The following is a 21,488-nucleotide window of genomic DNA, read 5'->3' on the forward strand; positions in this document are numbered from 1 at the left end:
AAGTGAGAGCAAAGCCAGGCATGGTGGGTCACACCTATAATCCCAGCACTTTGGGAGGCCAAGGCGGGTGGATCACCTAAGATCGGGAGTTTGAGACCAGCCTGACCAACATGGAGAAACCCAGTCTCTACCAAAAATACAAAAAAGAATAGAAAAAGAAAAAGTGAGAGCAGCAAATTCTAATTCTGCTTCCTCTGAAGGCTGCATCTGAGGGCTTCAAGAGGGGGTGTTCTGCGTCTTCTCATTCACAACATTGCGGCCCGGGCTGGGGGAAGCGAATCAAGGGCCCCAGCCCCCACCTGCTGCCTATCAGGAACGGAGAAGCCACGATCCTGGGAACCCACAGGCCTACCCTGTGGAGATACAGATAGTCTTCAACAGCCAACAGTAAGAGACAGTACAGATGCTGATTAGTTCCGGGGACAGAGGGCTAGAAGGACCTCATTGCTCTCTCAAGGTCAGCTGCCGAGGCAATGAAAGGAGCCCACGGGCTGCGCTGGGATGAGGGGCGCCCTGCTGATGGATGGCTTAAGGGAAAGGGGCGGAGACACCAGATGGAGACAGGCTGGACGAGGGTGCAGGAGGCAGAGGGAAGAAGATGAACAAGGGAAGGATGAACACACTGTGTGGGCAAGGGAGAATAACCAGCTTTAAAACAATCACGCACGTGACACCACTGCACAACCACATCCTCGTCGCAGCCGACCGCTGGCGGTCGGGGAGAAGGGAGCAGTGACTATTTTGTAGAGAAGGAAGGATTGCGAAGGGAGAGACTGAGTTTCTGTGAAGAATTCCCTAAACCACTAAAAATGGATTTGCAAATCTTTACCTTTTCAAAACCTGCCACGTATGTGTCTAATGGCAAGAATTAGGGGCTCACCGACTGGGAGGCATCCACCCTATACTCCAGTTTAAGAATCTGGCTTTCCCACGCCTTGACAAGCAGCAGCGAGTACTTCCGCGGAGTGCAGGGAAATCCCCAGACAAATGACATTATATTCGCCAAGCACGCACTCTAAGCACAGATTCACACGCATGTGTGTGCACGTGTGCGTGTGTGTGTCTGTGTGTGTAGGAGGGAAGAAGAGACATAAACAAATGGCCTCTCTGCTTCTGCCTTTGCACTGGGCCCTCTCCGCTATTGCCTTCGGTCTATTCACTCAGCCGACACAGTGACACTGCTGACATCACATCTACCCTTCAGGACCTCTCATCTCACAGCAAAAGGCAAGGTCCTTGCAGGGCCCCCAAATCAGATTCCAGAATGTGGCCTCTCCTCTCTGGCCTTATATCCCCTCTTCCCGGCCACCCACCCACTCTGTGGCAGCCACAGGGGCTCCTGGCTGTCCTCACCATATCCCAGCCGCACGTTCCCAAACGGATGCCTTCCCACTTGCTGTTTTTTACCTGGAGGACCCCTTCTGAAACAGGAAGCCTTTCCTCAGCTGCTCAGCCTTGCCGAGGTCCACGTTATTGAAAACTGCAACCTCCCCGCCCTAACTTCACTCTCGTCTCCTTCCTACTTTGTCTCTTAGTGTCAATCATCATCCGTCACACTGAGGACTTCACGCCTGCCTCTTGTCTTCTCTCTGACCCTCCTGCTGGAGCACGAGCTCCCGGGGGCAGGGATCCTGTGTGCTGTGGCCTCTGCTACGTCTCTGGCATCAAGGACCGTGCCAATCACTTCACAAATAAATGGATGAATGGATAAGGGAATGGGTAAATGACAGATTTATTCGAGCCACCACTGTTACAGATAAGGAGGTAAACACGTTTAAAATACTGTCTGTAGAAAATGTGTAGGAATCATTTTGCATACGGGGCATAAATACAAAGTGTGAACCGCCTTCTCTACCTTCTCTAGCAAACAAACATATTTCATCTTCAAAATATTTATTATGTGGGAAATTTAGAAGAAGGAATAAAATTAAACAGAATGAGATGAGTCACCTGAATACCAATTTTTGTTTTTAAGAAGAGGAAAAGATTTTTTACCAATATAAACCTCATAGCATGAGGCAAGCCTTAAGCAACCTATGAAAACACAGAGCCCCAGATAAGTCAAAATCAAGATGAATGTCGCTCCCATTTCTTATTACAAACCCAACTATAAAAATCAATGTGAACATAAACCTCCCACAGGGGAGTCCTTAGCAATCTTCTCCCTGCCTTCAATAGGAATTGCTGCCCGGGTATTCTAACCTGCGCTCCTAGCTCATGCAACTTCAGGAGTTCCCCAGCCCGGGCTGAGGCACACTTTTGAAATCTGCCGGGGAGGGGTTTAACCCAAACAGTGCTGCACAGTGGCAGCTCCGTGTCGCTTAAGCCAGGGAGAAGGCCGAGTGCAGGAGCACAAGCAGTCACTGGGGTCAGAAAAGAGGCCAGAGAGGAAATACCGCTCACTCCTCTAGCCCTGCGCCTCCAGAAGCACACTTGAATCAAGTTTCCTTTCTCAGTGTTGGACAGAGGCCTCAACAGCCCTGGCTGTGTCCTTGCAAGGCTCTAACCCCCTTGACCAGGTCCCCTTCCCTGGCCCACCGCCTGCTCCTCTTGTTTTTCCTGTGCTTATGAACTCGGGGGGTGGCCTGAACTGCCTCAGATTCTGATATCCCATCCACAGGTCAGAGATGAGCTGGGAAACGGCCCCTGACTCGAGGAGACCCCAGCACCTACCCTGCATCCCCTTCACTGGCTTGTGCAGAGGGCAGGACAGATATTGTGAATTACGCATGGATCCCTGGGCGAGCTGCCTCTCTCGGGCTCCTCATCTGTGAAATGAGGATAGCTGGACTCATCCGAGGTCTGCTGAGCATTCTGAAGCAACTGAACCCTTTTGGAAATAGTCTTGTATAGGGAAGTCCATCTGGTGAATAGGTAAGGACGGATGGAGATGCTCAGGCTGGAGTGGACTTGGAAGAGCTCAAGCCTCTGTGAAATGAGGATAGCTGGACTCATCCGAGGTCTGCTGAGCATTCTGAGGCAACTGAACCCTTTTGGAAATAGTCTTGTATAGGGAAGTCCATCTGGTGAATAGGTAAGGACGGATGGAGATGCTCAGGCTGGAGTGGACTTGGAAGAGCTCAAGCCTCGTCTCCCTGTGCCCCTCCAAGGAGCCTGGGATTCTCTACAGCACGGCTGGAAGCCCTGGAGCATATGGTGGACAAACACCCTTTCAGCTACAAGATTTCATGGTTCAGTCGTCACTGGTAACAACTCCCCTTTAAGAAGAGAGACCACTGCCTTCACGCCTGTCACCCCAGCACTTTGGGAGGCCGAGGCAGGTAGATCATGAGGTTAGAAGTTCGAAACTAGCCTGGCCAACATAGTGAGACCCCGTCTCTACTAAAAATACAAAAATTAGCTGGGCAATGGTGGTGCGCACCTGTAGTACCAGTTACTTGGGAGGCTGAGGCAAGACAATTGCTTGAACCCAGGGGGCAGAGGTTGTAGTGAGCTGATATCGTGCCACTGCACTCCAGCCCAGTGAGAGAATGAAACTGTCTCAAAAAAAAAAAAAAAAGAAGAAGAAGAAGAAGACAGACCACTTCTGGCATTGCTCTCACCTTGCCAACAGCAGGAAAAGCCAGACCTCAGGTGATCCACCCGCCTTGGCCTCCCAAAGTGCTGGGATTACAGGCATGAGCCACAGCGCCCGGCCAAATGGGAATTTTTTGATTGGAAAATAGTTGAAATGCCACACTCTCACAGCAGATACCCCAGGGAGTGATAATCTCTTTATTGGTGAGGTTTATCTAAAGACAGATGTATTCATCTTTCCCCCACACATACAACCCCCCATCTGAAGTGTGGAAAAGGCCTAAACTGGGTGGGCCAAGATCATCCTGGTGACAGGTGTGTTCCTGGCCTCCTACACAAATCAATGAATGTCTCATTGGTGAACTTCTAGATTCTGATTGATCCTTGAGGGGAAGGTGTGATTACTGGACCTGTGTGCAAGGAGGACCCCCAGGAAGGCTGGACACGAATGCTGAGTGCGTCTGTGGGCACTGTGGAGATGCTGTCTTATCCAGGCAAGAGGGATGGCACTTTGGGGGCTAAACCTAACACGTAAGTGGAACCCAAGAGTGGGTTTTTTTCTAAATAGTACCACTGCACGCAAACCCTAAATAAGGAAGAACTGTCTACAGGTACAGTCCCCAATTCCTTTCCTCCCTTCTCTCTCAACTTTAGTCAGATTTTCACTAGTGATCTTCCACTGACAACTGCTGTCAGGGTCACGAGTGACCTCCAGAATCCAAAATCAATGATCCCGTCTCAGTTCTCGTCTTCCTGGAATTAACCAGCATCACGTGATGCAGCTGGCCACTCTCGCGCTTTGCAGCCCGTCTTCACTTGCCTCGCAGGGAGCACCTTCTCCCGTTCTGTTCAGTCTACTTCGCTGGCCACTCCTCCTCAGCCCCCTCGGCTGCCTGCTCATCTTGTGGGCTGCAGAAGCCAGTGCTCGGCTATCTCAGCAGTCTCAAGGCCTTAACGATTTCATTTCCGTATGAAACTCCAGCTCGCACACACAATTGCCCACTCAAGCGCTCCCTTCCATGACTCAACTCTAACAACCCTCCCATGCTCTCCCTCCAAAGTAGCCCAACACCCAGCCCTGAGTCTCCCCATCTCAGTTAATGGCTAGTCCATTCTTCCAAGTGCTCGAGACCAAACCTTAGCAAGCCTTTCTCTCACGCTCCACATCCCATCCAGATCCTTACGACGCCACTACTGTTACTTCCTCTACCATTTTCCACCTGCTCCAAGCCACCATCCGCACCTGCTCAGTGATTCTAGTGACCTCCTCCCTAGTCTTCTTGTTTTGACCATTGCCCCCGCCAGGGTCTGTTTTCAACAAATGGCTGGAGCGGTCTTGCTAGACTCTGCGTTTGAGCCTGGTACTCTCCAGCTCAAAAGCGCCAGTGGCCTCACAGCTCCCTCACTGTAAGAGCCAGCGTCTCCAGCAATAGCCCATGAGGTCCAACGCGCTCTGGCCGCCCCCACCTCCCTGACCTCCGCCTGCTCCTCCAACCACATGGGCTTCCCATCTGCATCGCATGCCAGGGACATACTACCTCCAGGCCTCTGCCTCGTTCTTTCCGCACATAGACTGTTTCCCAGGGATCTCTGAGGCTTGCCCTGCCCCCCTTTGCCCCCTTTGGGTCTTTGCTCAAATGGTCACCTTAGCGAGGCCTTCCTACCAGCCAGCTCATCTGAAAGCTCAACTGCCCTCTCCCTCGTCCCCGCACCCCCACCTGCCTTATGTTTCTCTACAGCACTTACCATCCTTCAACTTACCACACAATCAATTACGTTCACTTACTTATTTCATTTCTCCATGAGAAAGAAGGAGAACAGAAACATCAAAAGAACAGATCTTTTTTGGTTTGTTTTGTTTACTCAAATAGCCACAGCTCCTAAGTCAATGTCAAGCATCTAGTAAGTGCTCAATAAAAATGTGCTAAGTGAATGAAAGGTGCCCTTATCTCATGCGGTTTTGGAAGGGCTTCTAAGGAGCCATGTACTCTCTGAAACTCAAAGAAAAATTTTAAGTTAGATTCTCTTTTTCTAGGAAGAGAATCACAGCCTTAGCGCCTCGAGGAGATTTGTGACAAAAAAAGTTGAAGAACCAGTAACACAGACGCTTGAATTTAACAAGGATTATTATAGGTTTCTTCAAACAATGAATACACTTCATTCACAGCTACTTGCTAAAATAAGAAGGTGTGATCCACCAGTGGCGTGATTATACTATGTTCTTGCTTCAGAATTTCTAGCATAGAGTCAAAAGATTTGTCTTGGGAATTTTTATGAGCAGATTTTGAATAGGCAGCATGATTATCCTCATTGTCTGTGAGCCAGAACACTGGTGAGAATGAATAAAAATGTGTTTTCGCAGATTTGGAGGCCAACTACTATATTCACGCAATGCTGAAAAAAAAAAGTACCTATAAGGCACATACGCACGTGTACAGCATGAGAAGGTCCAGGTGGGAAGGTCCAGGTAGGCGGCTGTCAGGCATATAGTCGAACACCTTGGCCCCACTGGGAAATTACCAGATCTTGTCCCAAAATAACAAAACCCACCCCCTTTACCACCCACCCTCTAATTCCAAAACCAGTTAAAAACAAAAAATATTCCACACACAAAAATTATCAGTCATCTACCAGGTATGGAAATGTCACTGTGTAAGAGCCAAACTCCAACATACGACATGGCTTACCTTCCCCTATCATAGAGACCCCCACGGACATGCCCATGAACTTGCTTTTGGTCCATACGTGAGTGTTGACGCACAGTCTCTTCTCCTTGCACTCACAGTAGAAGCAGGAGATGGGTGGGTGATGGGACACTTGCTCAGCCACAAACCTTAGTTTGTAGCTTTTGGAAGGGTCATCGGCCATCGTGTGTTCATGACAGTCGGCAGGAGAGTGGGGAGCAGTCCTCTTAGGCTTGACCTTGTCCTTGGGAACCTCCCAGGAGCAGTGAAACGTCTCGCCTATGATGGGGTTGTACGGCTTCTTGGCCAAAGCGCCCTTGCGGCCCTCATGAAAGGCTGTGAGGTAATACTCCACGAAGCAGATGACTCTCTCCTCTGGCGTGGCCCCAGCAGTGATGGCCAGCAGTAGGTCTGGGTGCGCCATAAAATCTGCATACATCTCCAGCAAAGATCGTTTCTCCAGGATAAAGGTGGGAAGCACCACCTGCATTTGGAAGGACACAAAGACAGAAATCTTTGGGATCACATGGAAAAGCTGAAAAGAAAAAGTAAAGGCTGCAACCACCGTCACGCAAATTCACAACGTCCCCAGCCCGGGAACAGTCTGTTTTGACTTGTGCACAAATGACAAATAAGGGAAATGACACAAAAGAAAGAAGTGGCAGCAGAATCCGCGGGAGCCCAGCTCTGTGGACAAGGCTGTTCTGAGTGGTCTTCCTCCTTGCTTTCCTGGGCTAACACAGCAGTCCCTGCCCGTCTCCACTGCCATCTCTCTCCTAACTCTCCATTATTTAGGGATGTGAAGAAAACAGCCCGGAAGGGCTTTTCTGTATTCGGCCTGCCATCAGGCACGATCAAGGCGGGGTACTCAGTGTGTTCCCACAAACATGGATACTAGGGTTTGTGGTGCCATTTCATAGGGGGTCCAGGCAGACGAGGACCCACCACCGATGACAGTGTGCACTGGGAGACGCTGTTGGAAGAATGGTGTACAAGCCCCGCCATGACCGAGGATGGGGAGGACTGTGGAAAGGGCCCAGCTTCAGGAGGAGGCAGGCCCGTCAGCAGGCAAATGTCCACAGAGCTGCTGCAGAGAAGAGCGGCCATGGCGATTCCATCTGCGGAGATCGATCCTCGAGGTTGGTCCAGAAGAAACCAGGGGACGTTACAAAGTAGGCTGGCACTTAACATACAGAACCTGCTGCTAAAGGACTGGTAGGCTGGCTACCGCTAGGTTTGCTACTGGCACCATCACTGAAGACAGACCTTGTGGAGGCCGGGAGGACTCTGGTGGAGACAAGACAGAGACTCCTCATTGATCCAAAGTAGATCCAGATGGTCACTCAGGGGCTCCACAACCCCAAATGCCTGTAACCCAATGATTACTTAGTCGTTTGCTTTAAGTGATCTCACTTAAAGCAACTGAAGGGTATTTTGAAACTGGGAAGCCCATAACTCACTACTGCTACTGCTGTTTAAAGGAGAGAAAGTCCATTTTTCACTGTCCCAGTGTGATCTTAAAATAACTGAGTTATCGAGTGTTTGGTTTTTTGTTTGTCTTTTTTTAGTTTTGAGCCGGTCAACTCCTGTCGCCCAGGCGGGAGTGCAGTGGTGCTGTCCGGCTCACTGCAACCTCCACCTCCTGGGTTCAAGCCACTCTGCTGCCTCATCCTCCCGAGTAGCTGGGACTACAGGCACATGCCACCACACCTGCCTCATTTTTTTTTTTTATTTTAGTAGACACGGGGTCTCACCATGTTGCCCAGGCTGGTCATGAACTCCTGAACTCAAGTAATCTACCCCCTTCAGCCTCTCAAAGAGTTATCGGGTATTAATAATCCACCCACTTAGCTGCAACACACAGCCAGCCTTAACCCAGAGCCTCTCATCCTGTTCCTCCTCATTGGACCCACAGGATTTTGAAGCTGGAAAGCCCACCCAGACCCGCTGGGCCATGCAGGGAACACGCCAGGTACCACCGAGTTGACCAATACCATGGGGCTGGTTGACAATCTCTCTTTATATAACTAATTCTGTCCTTCCTTTCTGTAGCCCCGAACTCCGGTGAAAACATTTGGGAGGGTGTATGATCATGGGCCGCAAGTATCACACAGGCTCACTGATCTGTAACCCTGACTCCACTTCCGGTTACAACACCCTTCCCTGCAAATGACTGGGCCATGGTGGAAGGGAGAAGAGAGGCTGCTGTGCTTGGAGCCTGTCCCCTCCCAAATGCAGGTTGAAATCTGAACCCGGTGTGGCAGCGTTAGGAGGTGGGGACTAGAAGGGGTGGAGGTTATAGGAGCAGATCCCTTAGGAAGAGATGAACGCCGTCCTTCAGGAGCGAGTTCTCACTCTCTTGGGGCTGAATTAGGGATCGCAAAAGCATGCTGTTCTAGAAACGACTCTGACTTCCTAGACTCTTGTGCTCGCCATGTGATCTCTGCACACACCGGCTTCCTCTCCTGCCATGTTTTGACCCAGCACAGGGCCCTCACCAGAAGCCAGCCAGCTGTGACACTACGCTCTTCAACTTCCCAGCCTGCAAAATGGTGTGTTACATAAATGTATTTTTCTTAAAACGACTCAGTCTCAGCTGGGCACAGTGGCTCATGCCTGTAATCCCAGCACTCTGGGAGGTCGAGGCAGGCAGATCACCTGAGGTCTGGAGTTTGAGACCAGCCTGACCAACATGGAGACACCCCATCTCTACTAAAAATACAAAATTAGCCAGGCATGGTGGGGCATGCCTGTAACCCCAGCTACTCGGGAGGCTGAGGCAGGAAAATCGCTTGAACCCAGGAAGCGGAGGTTGCAGTGAGCCGAGATCGCGCCATTGCACTCCAGCCTGGGCAACAAGAGTAAAACTCCATCTCAAAGGGGAAAAAAAAAAAACACAGAACGAAAAAACCCTATTCAGTCTCATTCTGTCACAGCAACACTAAAGGGACTAATACAGATGTCCAGAGAGAGACAGGCAGACATGACAACAGCAAAGTACAGAAATTTCAGAGGAAACCAGAAAAAGCCCCGTCTGCTAGAGAGGTAATAAACCTTGGTGGATCTCTTTTAATGCTTTTCTATCTTTCATTTAAAAACTGTGTCAGGAGAAAATGTACCAGTGCTAAATAAAAAGGCAGCCAGATGTAAAATTGAACATGTAATACAATCCAAGAATCATAAAAACACTCAAAATGTGAACATGTCTGTCTGGGTGATAGAACTGAGTGATTTTACACTTTTTTTTTTCTGAGTATCTTTCTGCTTTGCTTTTATAATACACAGGAAGCAGCAGCATTATTTTAAAACACAACTATGCAAATCGATGGAGGTTCCCGATTTTCTTTAACCCACAACTTGACAAAATTAAGAATCTGGCTGCTCTAGGATCTCATCTGGCCAAGAAAAGTGTTAAGCATGGAACAGCCTTCAGATGCCAACTCTATTTACTTCTGATGCCTTTTTGTGGGGACGGGTCATCAATCAGCAGCCATCACCGTGCTCTCTGGGGGCTGCTGTTCCAATGAGGCTTCAGTGGAGTCAGGCTGCTGTGTTCTCCCACCATGCAGCTGTCCAATGGCAGAGTAAATGACCCCCAGACACTCACCACACTTCCCTCTTCTGCCCCCGAATTGCCCAAGGGCTCCTCTATGAACTCCACCCAGACAAGGTGGCACAGCTGAGGAATGTGGATTTAAGCAGCCTGGAAATCCCTTAATGAAGCGAAATCAGTGACAAAGGACAGACTGCCACAAATGTCTGCATCTTCATACCTTCCCCAAGTGACTCCATCTCCTGCTCTCTCCCTTCCCGGTCCACGGGGCCCTCTGATCAGAAGGCAAGCCAGGGAAGGGGAAGGGCAGAAATATACACTGCAGTCATCAGCTCTGACGAGTGTAACTTCAAACAAAGATAATTTCATGACCTTGGCTCAGGCCTTTTCCCCATTCTATAGCAATAAAGCTTCTATGGCAGTAATTCCACCTCTGGACAAGAATCCTCATGTTTATACCCAAGATTAAAGTTAACAAGGAACATCAGCTACGATACTTACTCTCTAGTTACATACTTCTGAGAAGGACAAGAATTTAAGATGTTTCCCCTAATTTAGTCAGCATTTCTGAACTCAGAAGCTAAAGATTAAAAAAATAATAATAAGTAAATAAGAAAAAGAAGTCTACTTGGAGCCCTGAGTCACTGAATGTCAGAACCAAAAAGCAGCCTTGAAGATGATTTGGTGCACTGCCCCGGTCCCATAGGTGAGGGCATGATGCCGTGGCCGCCCAGTGGCTGAGCAAGCAGGGAACCTCAGGCTCCCGGCGGCCACCTCCGAGTCCCTGCCATTACCCGATGATACATACTGATTATCTGTTTCTGGTTAACAAAAACAACTTCTCGGCCAGGTGCGGTGGCTCACACCTGTAATCCCAGCACTTTGGGAGGCCGAGGCAGGAAGATCACAAGGGCAAGAGATCGAGACGATCCTGGCCAACATGGTGAAACCCCATCTCTACTAAAAATTCAAAAAATTAGCCGGGCGTGGTGGCGCATGCCTGTAGTCCCAGCTACTTGGGGGGTTGAGGCAGGAGAATTGCTTGAACCCAGGAGGTGGAGGTGGCCGTGAGCTGAGAATGCGCCATTGCACTCCAGCCTGGGCAACAAGAGCAAAACTCTGTCTCAAAAAAAAAAAAAAAAAAAAAAAACTTCTTTCATTGGACGAGGAAGATAGCTAGGATGTCTGGGCCACCCCATCTGCTGTCATGGATTAAGAAGAGGGGGAAGGGCCAGGCATGGTGGCTCATGCCTGTAATCCCAACACTCTGGGAGGCTGAGGCAGGAGGATCACTTGAGGCCAAGAGTTTGAGACTAGCATGGACAACATAGTGAGAACCCATCACTACAAAAAAACAATAATTAAAAAATTTTTAAAAAGAAGTGGGTGAAGGAAAAAGAATGGGGAAGAGAGTAGAACATGAGCCCCACCTCCTCAGGCCGTTTCACTCTTCCCAACAAGGCAAGCAAATCTACCATGCCAAACATTATCATTAATATCACACATGGGAGGGAGATCGTTGCCATGAAGTGAGGGTATGGCAGGCGTGGCTCCCAGACTGGCTGTCCCGCCTCCGGCAACACCTCCAACTCCCCTCCACACCACGGCCAGAGTCACCTTGCTAACATCTCTGTAAGAGATAAAGTCCAACCTGGTCCCCACCTCCCTCTGGTCTCACACAATATCCTGACTGTCTGCTCCCATCCCTCCCTGCACAAAACTCCCCTCACATACACACACTTCCTTTTCTGCCCTTTCTACCCTCTTGTCTAGGTGACAGAAAGCTCATCAGCTCAAGTAGTTCTCTCCTCTGTGAAGCTTTTTTTTTGTTGACAGTTCCCGCTTCCAAGGCTAAAGCAACAACCCCCCCACCTTTGCTGTCCTCAGCACCTCACACATACCTCCACCTCCAAAGCTCTTTTCCACTTACTAATGCACACGCTTCCAAACCGTAAGCACTTAGAGGACAGACACCTGACTCCCTCGTACATTAGCAAAACACAAGACAAACAGATGAATTCCACGAGACACCTGTTTCCTCTGACATGTTTAAGTTCCCCGTATTTTTAAATGCAGATTCTCATTCACCATGCTTTTGATTTTCTGACTAGATCCAGCCAAGTTTTCAGTTGCTGCTTCTCTCGAGGAAAACGAGAATATTCACATACACACCAAAGAACTTTTGGGCTAAAGCCAGCTTACATAGAATGTAGCTTATTTTGGGAACATGTTTTTGGGGCTAAGGAACCACAGAGCCTGACGTATCAGAAGTGCGCTCTAAATGTCTAATGAATGCGTGGATTCAAACATGGTGCGCCCCACGCTCTACTGGATCTCCTAAGACATCGTCGGTGCTGAACATAATGTGGCTAGGTGACCTCCAGGATGGGCCTTCAAAGGCTCCAAGGGAGCCAGAAGGAATGAAATCGCCTAGTCGGAAGGCATCTTCACAATCGCTCTCCCAAAAGGAAAAAAGCCTCTGCTCAGCTTCTTCTGCCAGTTAGTACTGTCCAAATTGCTTAATCTGACTCTTAACTATGAGGAGAAAAAAAATCAAATCCAAACTGAGGAACAGTCTGGGGGAAAAAAAAAAAAAAAAAGCAAAGAAAACCTGACTTGAACGCTTCGGTATCATCGCCATTAAAGGTAAAAAAAAAAAAAAAAAAAAAAAAAAAAAGGGGGGCGGGGGAGAATTTTCTAGGCTAAAGGGGACTAGAGACATCATAATGACCAAATGTGACATAATCTGGGTTGGATTCTGGAGTTTTAAGACACAGTCATAAAGGACATGATTGGGACAAGTTGGGAAAATTTACCATGGGCTGAATATGAAATAATATTGCTTCAATGTTACATTTCCCAATATGACAAATGTATACCATAACGTCCTTGTTCTTAGAAGATACTCACCAAAGGGTAGGGAAGAACTGACATGATGTCTGCAACATACTCTAAAATGGTTAATCAAAAAATAAACATACACGTATGATATGGTGTAGCTGTGTCCCCATCCAAAGCTCATCTTTAATTGTAACTCCCTCAATTCCCACATCATGGGAAGGACCCAGTGGGAGGTAACTGAATCACAGGGGCGGGTCTTTCTTGTGCTGTTCTCATGATAGTGAATAAGTCTCACAAGATCTGATGGTTTTATAAAGAGCGGTTTCCCTGAACAAGCTCTCTCTCTTTGCCAGCTGCCATATATGTAAGATGTCACTTGCCCCTCCTTGCCTTCTGCCATGATTGTGAGGCCTCCCCAGACATTTGGAACTGGAAGTCTGTTAAACCTCTCTTTCTTCCCAGCCTCCGGTATGTCTTTTGTCAGCAGCATGAAAATGGACAATACAATGTGTAACACACATATATACATGCATGTGTATGGATAGAGTTCTGGAGGGAGAGAGCTTGAGAGCTAGAGAAAAAAATGGAAGGAGGGAGGAGGGGAGGAGAGAGGCTGACACAGAGGGAAGAAGGGAGAAGAAATGCAAAGTACAAAATGTTAATAATTTGCCAAAAAAGATGAAGAACATATGGGAGTTGATAGTTTGGATTTGTGTCCATGCACAAATCTCATGTCAAATTGCAATCCCCAGCACTGGAGGAGGGGCCTGGTGGAATGTGACTGGATCATGGGGGTACACTTCCCCTTGCTGTTCTCATGATAGTGAGTGCTCATGAGGTCTGGTTGTTTAAAAGTGTGTAGCACCTCCCACTTCACTCTCTTTCTCCTGCCCTGGCCATGTAAGACGTTGAGAGCTTCCCCTTTGCTTTCTGCCATGATTATAAGTTTCCTGAGGTCTCCCCAGAACCTGTACAGCCTACGGAACCGTGAGTCAATTAAACCTCTTTATAAATTACCCAGTTTCAGGTAGTTTTAATAGCAAGGCAAGAACTAATTCAAGAGTCCATTGTGCTATTCCTGCAATTTTACTGTAGACTGGAAAATGTTCAAAATAAAAAAGTTGAAGGAAAAAGAAAAAAGGATCTACTGGGGATACAATACCTGAGAACATAATAATTTTCAAAGACAACCTTCCCAGAATTGCAGACTGAGGGAATATGGGCTCACAGCCAACATCAAGTCCAACCTACTAGGTATGCATTCTGTACTTTAAAATGATGTGGCTTTGTCGGAGAAAGAAAAAAAATAGAATACCTGGAGAGATGGAGCAGAATGGGTTGGGAGTAGAATTACTATTTCCTCTTTCATATTCTGTTGTGTGTTTCATTGGTGCTTGTGCAGAATATCAGATCAGCTTCAAAACCAGCACCTGAACACTCTGGACAGGATGTCAACTTTTCATTAAAACAGACTTCCTAGTCTGGTCTGATTTCTTTCTCTCATACAATCTCCTGGGCACCCTTTCCTTTTTTTTGGTGTGTTTGCAAATAAGTCATTTAATCATCCATTTCTTGGACAGTGGACACCAGGGATACAGAGCCAATAAGTGGTGATACTAACTAGGCTGTCTGCCTCCAACAGAGGGTGAGTGATGGCCCAGCTGTTCAGACTGAAGGCATCCAAATGGCCTGAAATCACTGCTGCTGCGGATTTACCGAGCCATTAATAAAGACTGCCTTTTCTTCCATTAACATAATTAAGACAATGAACCATTTTGGGGGAAGGAAAAAGAGAGGATCTGCACTAGGGACTCAGAGAACAATTAATTGCCTTTAAAGTTGCATCAATCTAGAAGTAAATAACTCATCTTCAGGCTGGGCTCTTAGACTCTTAGAAATCTGAAATAAACGATCATCCTCACCCATACCGGAAAGCAAAGGACACCTGGAAAGAGGGATAGTCTCCTCCCCAGAGCAGAGAGCACAGCTGGAAAAAGAAGGCCCAGAGCAGGTGCAATTTTCTTCAAAAAGAAACATCAGGTGGCTGGGTGCAGTGATGCAGACCTGTGATCCCAGCATTTTGAGAGGCTGAGGTGGGAGGATCGCTTCAGCCCTGGAGTTCAAGACCAGCCTGGCTGCAAGACGTTGCCTCTACACAAAAAATGTTTTAAAATTAGCCAGGTGTGGTGGTGCATGCCTGCAGTCTTAACGTAGTCTTATCAATTTGTAGGCTGAGGCAGGAAGATTGCTGGAGCTCAGGACTTCCCAGCTGCAGTGAGCTATGACTGCGCCACTCTGCACCAGCCTGAGCAACACAGCAAGACCTTGTCTCTTTAAAGAAAAAGGAATGAAAGAAAAAAGAAATACCAGTTCATATCCCTGGGACTCACCTTCATATTTTATCCTTAGATTAGCAAACACACCCAGTGCAGACAAGCAAGCAGAGCAGCCTAGACCACCACAAAGGTTCATTTATGTCCTCCTTTGCGAAGTACACAAAAATCCAATTTTACAAAATAGTCAATAATTCACATTGCCAAAAGGCGTCTTTACTTAGCCAACTTTTCTCTGGGTTTCCTTAACCTGCCAGCTCCCTTCACACCCATTTCATGGTGCCTGAAACATTATAAAAAGCATTCATTAAAATTTTTGTTAGATGACAGGAGTTTGAAATAAAATTTTATTTTTTCCAAGAAGATATTTACTACATAGAAAGATATCTGTTGAAGTTAATCCCTGTGTTCTTCCAGAGTCCTGGACATCAGCTCACAGAAGGAAGTCAGTTGGGAGCAGACCGTCATCTCTTAGCAGTGACTAGCCATGTGTACTACTTGGCAAATTCATCTTCCTAGGACTCAATTCCTCAGCTATAAAGTGGAGAAAACACAAATATCAACCTTCTAGGTTGACTGTGAGTATTAATGACATTGTTAAATTAGGCCAGTGCCTCCCTAGCACCCAGGAAGTGCTCATTCTGTGTTGGCTCAGATTATAGATCCCTATAATCAGGGATCAGTAACCTCACTTAGAGACCAGGGAAGATAAGAACAACAGAGATTAGACACAAACTCATCACATAATATTTCTGTCACAATGTTGAAAGCTAAAATGACCCACAATGCCTAGAGCAACCCCTGGGCCACCTCTGATACTTCTGTAAATAATCAATCACCTGCTCAGAGAAAAAGGAGAAATAATTGTGTAAGACAAAAACATTGCTGTAAGAATATATAAAATCTTTCAGACTTAAACTGTTTTTAGAGCTCAAGCCAGCCCACAGCACTTGGGTTACACATTCATTATCTTGGGTAATCTTCTTAGAAGCCTGTAAGCAGGTGCAACGATTCCATTTTACAGAGGAGGAAGCTACTATCCACAGAGGTTTTGCAATTTACAATGGCTAAATCAGAGGAGAGCTGGAATGCCAATCAATTCTGCTTGGCCAAGGCCCATGATAGGTCGCTCAGTGCCCCCAACAGGCCTGAAGACTACTTTCTAGAAGTGTGGATTGTGATTCTGTCCTGCCACCAGGACAGAAAGGGAACACGGAGATTGTATAACTGTGTCCCCTCATGAAACAGATTTACACAGACAAGCCTAGGGAAGCCAGGTCTTGACTCTGTCTTCTATTAAAAGGCAAACACTCAGGAGAGATAACAGGCTTTGCTTGACAGTACACTGAAAACCAGATTCAGGGAGAAGAGGAGCTGGAGGGATCTGGAAAGGGAAGTGTAAGCAGGACTAGGGAGACCAGAGACCCCGAGGTCCACGTCTCTGCCTTGCAGGGTTCATTTCCAAGTTAAACCCTGGTCTTCTGACTCTTTTCATAAAAATTTCCCTTTTACAAGAAGGAGCTTAATCACAGCAATGTTAATCTTAGCATATTGTGACTGATGCTAGAAAATGACCTAATAAAATAACGCAATCAAAGGAAAAAAGCTGTATGCCCAAGAAGATGTTCACTATATCATTATCTACAACACCAAGAAGCCACAAGTAAACAACATGACCAACCACTATTTGTTGGGAAAATTAATGACAATGCAGCAATGTGGTAGAATGTTATATATCCATTAAAGCGTACACAGGTAACGATGTCATTTTCTGTAAACCCATGGTGAGTACGTGATGTCTGTTGTAGTGTGATTCTATATTCCAGGAGTTGACAAATACAACCAATGGGCCAAATCTCCCCACTTGCTTTTACAACCAGTTTTATTGAAACAAACTATACCCATTCATTTCTGTATCATCTACGGCTACCTTTGTGGTCAAATGGCAGAGTTCAATGGTTGCAGTAAACAGAAGATGGCCTGTAAAGCCAAAAACACTTGTTATCTGGCCTTTTATTCAATTAATTTTTTGTTCTTTTTGAGACAGAGCTTTGCTCTTGTTGCCCAGGCTGGAGTACAATGGCGTGATCTCGGCTTATTGCAACCGCCACCTCTCAGGCTCAAGTGATTCTCCTGCCCCAGTCTCCCGAGTAGCTGGGATTATAGGCACCTGTCACCGTATCTGGCTAACTTTTTGTATTTTTTAGTAGAGATGGGGTTTCACTATGTTGACCACAGCTAGTCTCGAACTCCTGACCTCAGGTGATTCGCTGGCCTCAGCCTCCCAAAGTGCTGGGATTACAGGCATGAGCCACCACGTCCAGCCAAATAAAAAAATTTTTAAGACAAGGTCTTGCTCCGTTGCCCAGACTGGAGTGCAGTGGTATGATCACAGTTCACTGCAGCCTCAAACTCCTAGGTTTAAATGATCTTCCTGCCTCAGCCTACCCAGTAGCTGGGACTATAGTTGTGTGTTACCCCGCCTGGCTAATTAAAAAATATTTTTTGGTAGAGACAAGGTCTTGCTATATTGCTCAGACTGGTCTCAAATTCCTGGCCTCAAGCAATCCTCCCACCTCAGCCTCCCAAAGCACCGGGATTATAGATCTGAGCCACCTGTCTGACCTTTCAGAGGAAATGTTTGCTGGCCGGGCACGGAGACTCGGGCCTGTAATTATCCGAGAATACACACCTATATTATCCATATATTTTATATTCTTTTGTATCTATTCAACATTTAATTTTAAAATTACTGCAATTTTTTAAAAAGTTTCAATGAATATTGCTGTGACTTTTGACACACGTAGCCAATGCTTTCTGAAAATGCAATCAATTTATAATGCCATCAGCAAGGAGCTGGGGTAGCATTTTTACTCTGTACACACTACATATGTATTCTACTATTTTGTTGCTGATTTAGAAGGTCTAAAATGGAGTGTGTCGAGGTCATTTTATTTTTGCATTTCTTTGATTAGTAACGACTTAATTCTTTAAGAGTCATAGAAAATTATCTCAGCAAGCCTCTCTTTCAAAGCACGAATCGTGTCTTGTCTCATGAGTTCCTGATCTCCGAGCTATGAACTGGGTATCTTTAGGTTAGGGACCTCATCACCGGAGGACAGCTCAGTCCACTAGTTTTAGCCACAATCTGCATCCCCACCTCCTACCTACTCTCTGAGGCCAGCTGTTCTCTCTGAAAGGGCTCAAAATACACTGTTCGAGATTTTTCTATATCTGTAACATTGGAGTTTGGACTAAATCCTCTGAGAAATCCACGTAGTGTAACAAACAGGCACACACATCCTAGGCTGTGCCATTATCTGTAACTGCCACCCATAAGCTCAGGCTCAAGCATCCCTCTCTCTGCTATTGCCCCATATGTCCCATTCACTCCTTCTAGTCCCCAGTCCCACCAGGACCTTTGACCCACTGACCTTGCACCATCCACCACCCGCTGTGGTCTCACTTCCCTCCACTCCCAGTATAGAGTCCCTGGGCCAACCCTATACTTCCTCCCTTTGATCTGCCCCAAGCAACTCTGCCACTCCCTCCCTCCATCCAGGCACCAACCGAGCAAACCTTACCTCTGTTTAATCCAAACCCTCACATCCTGTTTGCCTCAATCAGGAAGCTCAGCTCTCCTGGAGAAACAGAGACAACATGCAGACTCCTCCTTTAAATTCGCAACCTCAAAACCTTAAGTGGCCCCCTGGTGCGGTGTGGCAATCCTCCCACCTGCTTCCTCTCCCCACAACCACGTCTTTCCAGCCTTCTCCTCCCTTCTCAAACCTCTAATACCCCTTTGCTCTTTAGCACTCTCAGATGGTCACCTTCCCGCTTTTCTCACTGGGAAAACCGAAGCAGTCCAGAGAGAAGGTTCACGTGATAATGATAACAGCAAGCACGCACAGCGCTCACTCTGTGCCGGGCACTGCTCTGCGTCCTTCACACATGTCACTGTGCATACCTACAGAGAGGCCCTATGAGGAAGGTGCAATTAGCAACCCCCTTTTAAAGATGAGAAAACAGAGGCACTCAGATGCAAGGTAATATATAGACAGGAACTCTGTGGAGACGCCAGGCCAGGCAGTCTGGCTCAGAGCCATGTGCTTAATCACGGGGGTCTCCTGCCAACAGTCTTCTGGTGTCTGCACCGCTCTCTCTGCCTGTCCTCCTGCTGCAATGGACGATTGTCCTATTTCTGGCTGACCGCCCTTCCACGCGCTGGATCCCATGCCCTCACACCTCCTCAAATTCCCACACTCACCTGCTTCCTCTCTCCTGTGGCATTTTTTCCTCTGTCTCCTAATCTCAGCATTCAAGCATCTTAAGAAACCAACCCTCCCTTAATTTCAGACACTCCTACAGTTTCCACCCAATTTTCTGTTCCCTTTATATCAGATTTCCTTTAAAGGGCTATCTTTCTTCCCCGTTTTTTCCCACTCTCCCTTGAATGCACTCCAATCAGACTTTGGCAAAGCCGCATACAATGGTCCATTTGCAGACCCCAGCTTTCTGGACTCATGAGCAGCAATTCAACACAGTTGATCAATTCTTTCTTCTCCATGCTCTCTCTTCACGAGGCTTCCACAACATCAGGCTCCTCTGACTTCTATCTTACTTCACTGGCTGAACCTTCTTAATCTCCTTGGCTAGATTCTTCCCATCTCCCTGACCCCTCCATGTTAGAATATCCCAGGACCCTATAATTGGATACGTTTCCCCATGTCTCCACTCACTCTCTAGAGAAACTCATCCAGCCTCGTGGCTTTGAACACCATCTATATACACTGCTTCCCCTCAAACTTGTACCTGAACCTCACTCATGAACTCCAGATTTGTATATATCCAAATGCCTATCTGTCTTCTAGAATGCCCAGTGGATGGATATCTCACATCTAATCAGATCCAAGACTGGATGTGTGATAGCCCCAACATCTCCAACCCGTTCTCCTAGTCTCCTCCTCCTCCGTAAAACAGGGTGTAATCTGTTACACTGGTGGCCCCCAACAAACCACACCTCCTGGAATTTACGCTCCTGCATAGTCCTCCTTCAATCTGACTGGATCTGTGACTTACTTTAATCAATAAAACAGAAGGGACCTTGTGCCATTTTGGGGCCTAAGTCTTAGGAAGGCTTATCAGCTTCCACTTTTGCCCTCTTAGAAGCCTTGAACTGCCATTTAAGAAGTCTGGCTACCTAGCTGGAGTAACTATGTGGGAAGAACACATGGGGAGAGAAAGGTCCTAAGCTTCATAAAGAAAGCAAGCCCGGGTGTTCCAGCCAAGTCCAACTCACCAGCAGACAACAGGCATGAGTGACCACTGGCAAGACCAGCAGAAGAGCTGCCCCGCTGAGCCCATCCCAGATTGCATTACCATGAATAAAAATACTGGGGGGTGATTAGTTACCAGCAATAGACAATTGAAACAAATGGCAACTAATAATAAATGGCAGTTAATAAAACAATAAAACAAATGGCAATAATATTAATTATTCTAGCTGTTCAGGCCAAAAATAAAAAGAAAAAAATTTAAAAACACAATAAAAAAATAAAAAACCATGAAACAAATGGCAATTAATAATAATTATTATTCTGGCTGTTCAAGTCAAAACTTTAGAGTCATCTTTTATTCCTCTCTTTCTCTCACACTGCACATCATTCGCAAATCCTGTTGGCAATATCTTCTAAGCACATCCAGAATCAGCCACTAGCACTGTGCCACCAGCACCTCACCTGCGTTACTGCAGTAGCTCCTCCTCTCTTCGACCCTGACCCCTGCTGTTCACATCCCAGTAACCGCACGTCAGTCTACTTTTCACAGCTGAGTCAAAATTGCCCTTCAAAAATACAAGCAGGCTTGGTGGCTCACATCTGTAATCCTAGCACTTTGGGAGGCTGAGGCGGGCAGATCACTTGAAGTCAGGAGTTCAAGAGCAGCCAGGGAAACATGGTAAAACCCCATCTATACTTAAATATATAAAAAATCAGCTGGGCCTGGTGGCACATGCCTGTGATCCCAGCTACTCAGGAGGCTGAGGCAGGAGAATCGCTTGAACCTGGGAGGTGGAGGTTGCAGTGAGCCGAGATCACGTGATTGTACTCCAGCCTGGGTAACAGAGCGAGACTCCATCTTGAAAATATAAAATAAAAATAAAACAAAAATACAAGTAAGGTCTCATATTCCCTTGGTCAAAACCCTCCAGTGGCCACCCATATCACTCAAAACAACCTCCTGAGCCCTCACAATATCCTAAAAGGTCTTATGACTTGCTGTCTCACCGACTCCTCTCCTGCCAATCCCACCCAGTTCACTCTGATCCAGCCACACTGGCCTCTCTGCTCATCCCCAAATGCCAAACAAGGTCCATCTTGGACCTTTTTCACCCCCATCCTTTCTGGCCAGAACACTCTTCCATAGATGCTCACATGGCTGGCTCCCTCATTCAGATCTGGTCTCCATTCAAATGTTACCTAGTAGAATCGTACCCTGACCAGTTTACCTAAGAGGACACATCCCACCCCCATCCCACCACCA

General features: G+C 47.0%; 1 protein-coding gene across 2 annotated transcripts in view; it reads right to left on the reverse strand.

Moving 5' to 3' along the window:
* OSBPL10 (oxysterol binding protein like 10) overlaps positions 1-21,488 on the reverse strand; it is a 338,334-nt gene that overhangs the window by 17,190 nt on the left and 299,656 nt on the right. For both annotated transcript variants that reach the window (XM_017521674.2, XM_017521675.2), the window contains one exon: positions 6,225-6,705. In XM_017521674.2, the coding sequence (XP_017377163.1) occupies positions 6,225-6,705 (481 nt within the window). The remainder of the gene's footprint in view (positions 1-6,224; positions 6,706-21,488) is intronic.

This window comes from Cebus imitator, unplaced genomic scaffold (genome assembly GCF_001604975.1).
Source record: "Cebus imitator isolate Cc_AM_T3 unplaced genomic scaffold, Cebus_imitator-1.0 Scaffold21, whole genome shotgun sequence".
In the NCBI taxonomy this organism is placed as follows: Eukaryota; Metazoa; Chordata; class Mammalia; order Primates; family Cebidae; genus Cebus; species Cebus imitator.